Source organism: Halichoeres trimaculatus, unplaced genomic scaffold (assembly GCF_033239565.1).
Source record: "Halichoeres trimaculatus isolate MK-OKI-2021-1 unplaced genomic scaffold, fHalTri1.1 fHalTri1_scaffold_14, whole genome shotgun sequence".
In the NCBI taxonomy this organism is placed as follows: domain Eukaryota; kingdom Metazoa; phylum Chordata; class Actinopteri; order Labriformes; family Labridae; genus Halichoeres; species Halichoeres trimaculatus.
In genome coordinates this window covers 7,815,681-7,825,943 of record NW_027437192.1, presented here as the reverse complement: position 1 = coordinate 7,825,943, position 10,263 = coordinate 7,815,681, and the positions used below count along the sequence as shown (strand labels likewise).

Here is a 10,263-nt window from a genome sequence, read left to right as displayed (position 1 = left end):
ATGAGTTTGTCCTTATAAGCAGGACATGGGTGAATTGACTGTCTGGGGGAAGGCCCGTCTCTTTACCTCATCCTAACTTGAACAAGGCAAGGTGGAGTTCAGTATGTCCGATACTGTATGCTTCAAAACTTTGTATCAGAAACTAATGGGTGACATCACAGACACTTGGTTAGAGTGTCTGAGTCTTTAGAGTTAATTTATGACCAGGGGTTCTTTTTACTTGTTGCAGGACCAGTGAAAACAAATTCTAGATCTTGCATTGTTAGTTTCAAGGAAATTGTCTAATATCCATGATTTTAACTAATCTCTGCAAGAGGCTGGTAGAGTTGTGTCATCAGCATAAAAAAGGAAGTTGACAGGGCGCTGGTACAGCCTTACACTCACCTTACTCTATCCACCATCCTCTCTTTAATCTTTAAATTAAGACAAAAAAAGTCTGAAAGAATGTTTTTTAGAAAAAGAAATTCAATTGACATTATATCTGTGGATTGAATGGAACATAGTGTGGGACCCAGAACGGCACCCTGAGGGACTCCATGAAGTAAACCTGCTATCTATGACACAGAAAAACATCAATTCAAGGCAATACCAGTCACACTTCTCCAGTCCATCACTAGGGGAGTTATGGTCCAAGATATCAAACAGCACTTTGGTCTGGAAGCACCACAATGGATCAGTATGATTCGCTAAAAGGAGGACTTTAAACAGCGTACATGGGGTGCCTGCTTCACCAACAACAATTTTTTCTCTTGTGCTAAATTAAGATCTAAATTTACTTTGCTCAGATTTCAGTCGATTACTAGAAGAGATGCTTGGGAAGATGAAGATCATAATCCACATGGTCTTATTTACATAAAAAAATGAGACATTAACTACTTTAAAGAAGATCATAATGAGAATGCTAATACACCATCAGGAGCCCAGACGTTCTGCATTCACTGACCTATTTAAGGCGTGGTCATAAAGCAGTTTACGTCGTATGTAGCAGCAGAGTTATTAGCCTAATACTGTGCAATTAGAGGATGTAGACGTGCTTAAACAAATGAACAGCCTGCACTGCTGAACCCACGTCTGTCCGCTCTCTGCACAGGACACAACAAACACTATAAAGGGATGTTATCTGTCTGCACATGTGCCCCAGCTTGTTCTTTATTATTGACAGGAAATGGTCACAGAGCGGTTATCAGTCTCTCAGTGTTTGAAGTCTCGTCAGAGCACAACTTAATAACTGCAGCGCCGTGTCCTCTTGGTGTTTACACGTCCGGCCGTCTGCACCAATAACTCCAAATTAACTCCCAACGGATTCAGCTTCAGCTTCCTGCTTATGCAGCCTCACATCCCCTGGTTTTTAATTGCTTTATCCCGTCGACCCCATACAACTCTCATCTTTGATTAAACAGTGTTCCTGTCGCACCCTGAGTCACAGAAAAGGATATTTACCTGTGAGTCTGGAAAGTTTACAGCTTTATTTATACACAAAGGTCACATGGACTACAGTTAGAGACACGTGAAACTCATATTTCAAAAATTTCTACTTCTTTGATTGAGGTTTTTTGTGCCATCCAACTTTAATCTGTTTTTAATTTATTTATTTTTTATCACGATGTTGTTTGAAAAGCTTTTCAGTTTAACATGTTTATTCTTCAACTTTCTTCAACATATAACCTTGCAATGCTGTGTTCATGTCCAGCATGGAAAATCACCTACTCTTCCACTCCCACTCAGTCACAAGGATGCGTTTAGGTACCTTAACATGGTACCTTTGATTTTACGTGAATCAGAACTCACAGACAGAATTTGGCTGGTGTCTATAAAAATGAAAGCTTGAAAAACTCAGGCCCCAGGTATGGTCTGACCGCTAGACTCTGGCAGCTTTTGCGTGTCCCATGAGGCACCCAATTTAAGCCATAAAAAATTAAAACAATGACAATAGAATCAAAAAAAAAAAAAAAAAAAGCTGCAGTGCCACAATTAGCCACTTGGGGCTGTCTGTGTAAGTCAAAGAATCCCCAAGTGGCCTTGTGTACCGGAGCCTATCTTTACAGCTGGATTAAACATGTTCACAGCCTGGTACAAAAACAGTTTTTGGTATGTAGCTTATTTACTTTCTCATACAAACTTTGTAAACACAATTCTTCATTTTGCATGAGTTAATATACGTTTTTACAAAGGCTAAGAGTAAATCCTAAGGTCATGGTTAAAAGTCTAATAAGTCGGCCTCAGCTCCACCCCTCTGTTGGTGTCTTTGTCTAAAAATATTTTTTGTAAATGTCTCTTAAAAAGTTAGCTAGTTTCAATTTCAACCTAACTTTCTGTGTAAGAACTGCAAAACTAAAGACCTGCTAAGTATTATTTTTATACATTTAGGAAAACTGAATATAGTGAATACTGAAGTTTGTAAATTTAAGCCCAAATACAATCATCATAAATGATAAAAAACATGTTAGATGAAGCTGTAAATTTTAGCTCTTTAAACATGAGATCAAATATAGATTGACTCACTGATGGAGCCAGCCTCTAGTGGCCACTCAGGGAACTGCATGTTTTTGCATCATTTCCAGCGATGATTTTCAGATAAAAACAGACTCATCTGATAAATATCTGCAGTGTTTATTGCATCATGTGTAAGAAGCTGACACAGCTTTTCCTGTTCCTGCCACAGTTTGTCTAAAATCAGCTTGAAGCTTACTTCCGTGGTCGAAGTGGAAAAACTATTCCTAGCCCTTTAGAAAAGTATGAAGCAAAACACTCTTGAATGTTTCTTCAGAGCCTCTGAGGATCAGGTGGTTTCAGGTGTTTTTCAGTCTCGGGGGTCTTTGCTGTGGGGCGCTCCCACACTTCAGGATGTGCAGCTTCGCCATGACGTTCCTACAGCAGCATTTCAACATGCTCCTGACCGCTGCTGACGAGAAGTAGAAGATAAACGGATCCAGGCAGGCGTTGAACGTGCTGGAGAGCAGAGCGACGTTCCTCCAGTCCTGACTGTCCTTATGAACAAACCCCACCACGTGAGAGGCGTTGTACGGCCCAAAACACACCGCAAATACTACCAGGGTACCCAGTGCCAGACCAATGGCGCGCAGCCTTCGCCTCCTGCTGATGTTCGGTAGACGGGACAAGATGAGGATGAAGTTGACGTAGCAGAAGCAGCAGATGAAGAAGGGGATGCAGAAGAGAACCAGGAAGAGCTCCAGGCGGACTGGGAGCAGTATGCTGAGCTCATCCTCGGTGAAGTTCAGGTAGCAGGTGGATGGAGGCGGGGCGGAGCTGTTGGACGCGCTGCCATTGTTGGCGTAGCCCTCTCGACCTTTGTTCCACTGGCTGTAGGGCATTATGTAGACGATGGTGAGGTTCAGGCAGGTCACCAGCCAGAAAACAACACTAGCCAACACAGCGTAACGAGGTCTGCGCCACACAGAGTACCTGAGAGGGAACGCCACCCCCAGGTAGCGCTCCACGCTCACCGCTGTGAGGATCAGGGTACTGTTGTAGATGGTGACGTAGAACACGAAACCAGTGAGGGGACACAGGGGGTAAGGCATCATCCACGCCATGTTATCAGAGGCCTCTTTCATTTTGAAAGGCAGGAAGGCGAGGAGGATGAGGTCAGAGATGGTGAGGTTAAGGAGGAGCACGTCTATGGGGGTGGCCCTGCGGCGCACCTTGCGACAGAAGGTACAAAATGCCAGGATGTTGGCCGGGACCCCCATCAGAAAGGTGACGATGTAGACAGTGAGGAGGAGTTTAATGCACAGCATGGCTCCCAGAGACAGACTCTCAGACACTGGAAAAAGGACAAGAACCACGGGTCAGACAGTGAAAACATGAGATTCAGGTTCTTTTACATCTTGAGATCCCCACAGAACTCTCTAGAACTTTGCGTTCCAAGCTGGGGTACAAGGGTCTGTTTGTGGTACTTTAAGTCTCTAAAAGTCTTCTGAATCTGTTGGGTTTGCAGAAAAGAAAAAGTTTCAAAAGACATTCATTTGTTCATCTTTAACTTTTGATAAATTGCACCAAATATGTTGTGACTAACAGCCAATAAAAGGACTCTTAGAGAAAGATTTTGTGCTTATTTCTATATCATATCGAAGAAAAGTCCAAAGCTTCTGATTCTGATCATGTCCTGTCTGAACTCTGCAGGTCAAGCCATGGTTGCATCTGCAGAATTGGTGTTAGACATTAACTAAATGCAATGCTGCAACTCTGCAATACCCTTCAAGACAAGGTTAACTTCAAAAACCAGGCCACTTCATAGCAAGTCATAAGCAAACCCCTCACACCTGAAAATTATTCAATTCACAAGAAAGGCGTCAACGACCGGTAAAAACAAAGTTGTTATACTATATAAGGATTACAAGACTTATGATACTTGAGAAAAAGTCCAAAATTTAAAAATGTCAAAAGTGTTAAAAGATGAAAAACTTTCACTATGGAGAAAAAAATTGTAATAATATAAGGAAAAAAGTTGCAAATCTAAAAAACCAAAGGTATGCAAGGTAAAAAAAAAAATGCAATGCCAAAGCCATAATATTTTAAGGATTAAATTAAAAATTTGCAAAACAAAAGTTTAAAAATTGTAAAAATGTATAACTCTTAACTCTCTTCCAAGAATTAAGATTCACAACAACAGGGGGTAGTTCTTTAAGAATAGTGACAGGGTAAAATTCACGAAATTCAAACAAACAGTTGTAGATTTTTTCAATTTCAAGGGGTAATAGAAAGAAGTCAGATTTATCTACAAGACGAAAATCTTAAAATTATGAGAATACAGTTAAAACTGTACAGAGAAAGTTGTAGATCTTTGAATATAAAGTGTAAAATTTACAAGAAATAAGTTGTAGGATTATGAGAATAAAGAAGTGATGAATTTAAAAAGATAATAATGACATTATTAAAAAGTAAATATCAAAGGTAAGTATGACAACAGAAAAATTAAGCATTTACAAGTGGAAAGCTGCTCTATTGCTTTATTACAAGATGAAGTTGTGAATTTGCAAGAATGAAGTCTTAATTTTATGAGAAGAGAATAGTTGAAGCATATTTTTTAGATTTTCAGTCAAACAAGTTAAATTTGTGTCTGAGAAAAACTCACCACTGTCAAACTTTAAAAACCTGAGTCTCCATCCCTGTCGTCCTCTCTGATGCTGCTGCTGCTCTCCGTCTGCATGCTCTACCTCCCGTAAGCAGACTGTGTTTACTTCAGCGGGCTGCACTTCTTAATAAGCCACTTCTTCCAAATATCTGCTATCTGTCCTTCAACAGAGGAAATTTAATAAACTTCAGGCCCCACTCTCTCCAAACAACATCACCCGGCAACCGCTCTGAAGCTGGAAATGACGTAGGAAACAAAGTGTCAGATTAACCTCTTTGGGAAAGGTCCTGACAGTAGCAGAGGAAGCACAGATGTTGGGTGTGACCATAAAACAGGGAGAAGTTTATATGTTGGTTATAGATCAGAAAATCATTACACATAAAGATCCAGAAGTTTAAGGAGCTACCCTTAGTTATTATAAACAGAACAAGCTTCAGAGTAACTTTAAACAAGTGTTAATATCCAAATCTGAACTCATTCAGAAAAAAACAGGAGTCACTGCAAAGACTGGTGGACTTCCCTGTTACCTGTCACTGCCAGCATCATGTTTTCCACTCTGACTGAGAAGCTGACTCAGTAAAGGATGCGTCAGCCCTCTTTCTTCTGTTACCAGCTCAGAATCCTGCCCCCAGCTCCTGTTTTTATACCGCCTGTCTGCACAACAACTTTGATATCAAAGGTGTGATGAGTCTGCCAAATGATCCCTGGATGATCTTTACTAGCTGAGGTCGACTTTAGAGACACATTAAGAGCAGATGTGTTTTCCACTTCTGTTCACGTGCTCCAATGGTAGGGTCAGTGTGTACATGTGCAAATCATGGTGTGTTATTCTGAAGGCTGTTTTTGGAAATGTTCAGTTCAGCATATGTTATAACAAGATGACTAATGTTTCAATATTCATTTTGTTGTTAGACTGCATAAAAACATTATTTAAGTCAGCATTTGTTTGAATTTCTTGAAAGCTTGAGTAAGTAGCCAAGTTATTTGCTGTAAAAGAATTACTTCCTTGACAACTCATAGCATTTTTTTCACCATTTTGAAATTGTTGAACTCTTTGCTCACGCAGTCTCTCAGAGAGAAGTTAGAGTCTTTTCATGTCTACTCTGGAAAGACCTGGCCTCTTCAGGATGCCACTTTTAAATCTGTGTTACTAACGAGATGCAGATTGCATGCACACTTATTAGGGGTGACTGGTGACACTAAATCATGTGACTGGTAGCGGTAAAGATTATAGGTGGATACCAGTGGCGATTTCTCTAAGACTGCAAGGGAAGCTCAGCTTCCCCTAACATTTCATTGATAAAATATGCGCTGGAATTCCTTCATCTTTTGTTCAGAATCAGCTACCTATCGCAGGTAACTGGCTCCACCTCCTTCTCATTCATCCCCGCAGCGTCTCAGTGCTTTAACACAGTCGGACGCTGAGTGTCTTCAGCGGGGAAGCATAGAGTGGGTTGTTCCACTGTGGAAACTGGATGATCATTGGATAAATGCTGGGCTCTGTCCCACCATCGGACGCTCAGCGTCTCTGGGGGTCTATGAGGCAGTGGGCTGGCCTGGACGCTGGGCTTCTGCATGATGATTGGATGATCTGTCTGAGGCCGAATCCCTTTTTGATTGACAGTGAAATGAGCCAGTCAGTGATCTTGAAGTAAAACCCTCCACTGGAGCATCTTCTGAGTTTTACATTTACTTGTTCTGGACTGATCTGGAGGATTTATTGATCCCCAGTGAGTTTACTTTTCTTAAAAACAACGAGTGCTGTGTTTAAAGATTCTCTCTCTTTTTTTTTTTTTTTTTTCCCGTTGCTAGGCGCTACCCAAGTAGCTGCCTGTTGCAGCAGCTCTCTCTTCTTTGTCCGTTTCTTGTGATTTTTTTCGTCTCTTTTTCGTCATCTTTGTATTTGGAGTGGATCATCACTTTGTATGGTTCATTGTTGGTCTAAGACACCAAACTTTTTGTGGCTTCTGCGATATTTTTGACTACTTTTCTCCTGTTTGTCTGGAGATCCTACATGTACCCATGGCTGCATTGTTTACATGCGAACTCAGCTGTTAGCAGCCTGTAGCATGCCAATGCTAACTAGTGTAGGGCTTGATGATTTCCCTCGAGCTGAAGAGGAGGAGGTGAGGACGACGTGCCGGTTCTCGGGTGTGAGCTGGGAGGTGACAAAGTGGACCTGTCCTTCCATCCATCGTTGTTGGGAACGTGGGATCTAGCTCCGGGGGATGGATGAGCTAGCTGTGCTAACCCAGCGGCATCGTGCTGTTCATGGACGTGGCTGACGAAGCTGACATCGGACGCTGGCCACACATCGGAGGAGCTTCGCCTGCTGTGAGCAGACAGGATCCAGGAGACAGAGACTGAACAGACTGCTGAAGAAACTCAGTCCTGGACCCTGTGGAGGTGGAGACTGGCTGGGCTGGAGAGTGGTGGACGAGTGGTGGACGGGATGTTGTCATCTAATTTCTTAAGGACATTTTTGCACTTTCTATACTCTTTCTTACTTTTGTTTTCTTAAATGCTGCGGTGACTCCTGAATTTCCCCTCTGGGATAAATAAAGTATTTTCTATTCTATTCTATTCTATTCTATTCTATTCTATTCTATTCTATTCTATTCTATTCTTTTCACCAATAAGCAGCTACAGCTACAGCTGTGGAGCTTCTCCCCCTGTCACTCACACTTACAGCCTGTCGTAGTCTCAGGTAGCAGCTCCAGCTGCTAACAAGCTGACACAGAGGGTAGAATTTACGTTTAAATAAATAAACAAATTTATGATGAAGGCCGGTAAATAATGAGCTTCCCCTCCTTGACTGACCAGCAGCCGCCACTGATGGATACATTTTCTGTGTTTGTGCCATCTTTTTTTAAATTTGTATTTTATGCCTTTAATTAGAGAGGATAGATCAGTGAATAAATTAGGAAATAGGATAAGAGTGGGGAACGGCTTGCAGGAAACAGCCATAAACACCCGCTCAAGGGTAAACCACAAAGGGCACTGGAATCAAACTTGAAATCCACTTTTTTCTAATCTAACATGTTTTAAGTTTAAACATTTGATTTGGTGCCTGGACTTTTTCCAATAAGATAAAACATTTCAAAAGCAACAAATTCTGGTTACATATTATTTTGCAAACCGTCATAACTTTCTTTAAATTGGGGTTGTAAAATCTGGAGCCAGTTAAAAAAAATCTGCTTTATAGCTAAAAATCTTTTAGACTTAACCATTAGTGTCTTTATCGTAGAAATACACAAAGCTGAACTTAATTAATCCAATATTTCTAGTTCATTTCAGTAAATGATGTTGGAAATACATACTTTTATGTGCTCATTACAAACACCCAAGTTTTTATTATTTTTGTGCCTGAAAAGTGATCACCTGCCATCATCACATTCATCAGTGTATAAGTCTTTTGAGATTTTAATTTAAGGCTTGCTGAATGCGATGTGTGAAACAGAAATATTATTATATGTAAACATCATTTTCTTCTTTATGAAGACAAAAAACAACCTGGACATCACGTATAGTTATATTCTTTATTTGTGAGAACACTTGAAAACTTTAAAGTGACATTTCAATGAACAGACATAAATGTGTAACTCATCTAAACATCAGACTCTTAAAATATTTCAGTAGATTGAATGGTAGTATCTTAATCTCTGGTTGAGTTGTAGAAAATGAAAATCTAGTGTCCATCTGTTCTGTTTTTGGGTGAGACATGCTATAAACCAACGAAACATAACACCATTTGTCAAAGATTAATCCTCTTATGAGCTTCGTTACCGACTGGTGAAGAAAAAGATTTAATAGAATGAACATGAACTTGCTTTTCAATAAAAACGACAACCACATGCTTAAAAATTTCTTGGATGAGTTGGCGCAACCTTAAACCACTCTCAACTGGTCAAACACTAACAGGAAAAACAAGTAGGGGTCACTTTAGGACAAAGAAATCCTGCACAGACATTCGTCTTGTTTTTTCTCGTTGATATAAACTTGTATCCTGACGACAGAGTGATGTATGTTTGGAGAAGTCCATGAACGTCCTCACCCCTGACTTTCTTTAGTCACTTCAGCCCCTGCATGGCTCCTCTCAGATCCTGTAGGTGGCGCCCTCACATTAGCAGCACAGTTGGCGCTGTAGTACCGATGCCTGAACCCCTCCCTCCGGCTGAGCTGACTTTGCCGTCCACAGACTCTTCCCATGAATCCCCTCGAAACAGCAGGCGACAGCATCAGCATGACCACCGGCTCCAGGAAAACGTTACAGGAGCTGGTCAGCATCGCGTACGTTCTCCATGGGACGTTTTCGTTCAGCACAAACCCGACAACATGAGAGGCGTTGTAGGGGGCGTAACAGACGATGAACACAGCCAGCGTGAACAGCGCCACAGTCAGTACTCTTCTCTTGCCAATGGGACGCAAATTTGATCGCCACACCAGGGTGACGCAGCGCAGTGTGCAGAAAGACGTCAGAATAAGAGGTATCAGGAACAAAACAATCGCCATTTCGAAGCGTAGAGGAAGGAGGATTTTCAGCTGGGTGGCGTTGAAGTGGTCGTAGCAGACTGAGGTGTCCCCGTCACTTGAAACGAAGTTCGCCCCTCCTTCAGCCACCAATCCGACACTCAGGTGAAGAAGCACAAAGACCCACAAGGCGGCGCTGATGAAGCAGGAGATACGAGCATGCCGGTACCTTTTATAGATGATTGGGAAAGCAATGCTGAGATAGCGCCCGACGGTCACAGCGGTGATGAAGAGGCAGCTGCCGTACAGCGAGGAGAAGAGGAAGAAGCTGTAGATGGGGCAGACCTGCGCAGGAAGCCTCCAGTCCTGAAGAAGAGTCTCAACGGCTTTGACGGGTAACCACGCCACAAGGGCCAGGTTCGCCATGCACAGATTGAGAGCGTAGACTACGTTGGGTGTTGCGCCATGCTTACGGGCCTTGCGTACGTACACGAAGAGGACCAGGAGGTTCGCAGGAAGGCCGAGTAGGAAGGTGAAGATGTAAACGGAGATGGCGACGCAGTCCTGGTAGGTCACGTGCATTTCTTCAGATTGGGACATGGACTCTGCTGAGGGGTTCAGAAGTCCAGGATGAAGGTGCCTCGGATTTAGCATGACAAGGATGTGTCTTCAGATAGAGCCAAGCTGGCAGGAAAGTC

The 10,263-nt window shown here is 42.1% G+C and overlaps 2 protein-coding genes across 2 annotated transcripts; both read right to left on the bottom strand.

The window, feature by feature from the left end:
• Window positions 1–2,658: 2,658 nt before the first annotated feature.
• On the bottom strand, window positions 2,659–5,461 carry LOC141803171 (free fatty acid receptor 3-like). The gene is made up of 2 exons (XM_074687099.1): window positions 5,096–5,461; window positions 2,659–3,784 (listed from the first exon to the last, which is right to left on the bottom strand). Exon 2 carries the CDS (start codon window positions 3,756–3,758, stop codon window positions 2,790–2,792), a length of 969 nt encoding a protein of 322 aa, XP_074543200.1. The 5' UTR covers window positions 3,759–3,784; window positions 5,096–5,461; the 3' UTR covers window positions 2,659–2,789.
• A 3,352-nt stretch (window positions 5,462–8,813) lies between these two features.
• On the bottom strand, window positions 8,814–10,219 carry LOC141803100 (free fatty acid receptor 3). Its single transcript, XM_074686990.1, has one exon. It carries the CDS (start codon window positions 10,217–10,219, stop codon window positions 9,146–9,148), a length of 1,074 nt encoding a protein of 357 aa, XP_074543091.1. The 3' UTR covers window positions 8,814–9,145.
• Between the last annotated feature and the right edge of the window lie 44 nt (window positions 10,220–10,263).

Coding starts and splice junctions, on each gene's coding strand:
- LOC141803171 (XM_074687099.1), bottom strand. CDS start 3,758: ATGCTGTGCATTAAACTCCTCCTCACTGTCTACATCGTCACCTTTCTG.
- LOC141803100 (XM_074686990.1), bottom strand. CDS start 10,219: ATGCTAAATCCGAGGCACCTTCATCCTGGACTTCTGAACCCCTCAGCA.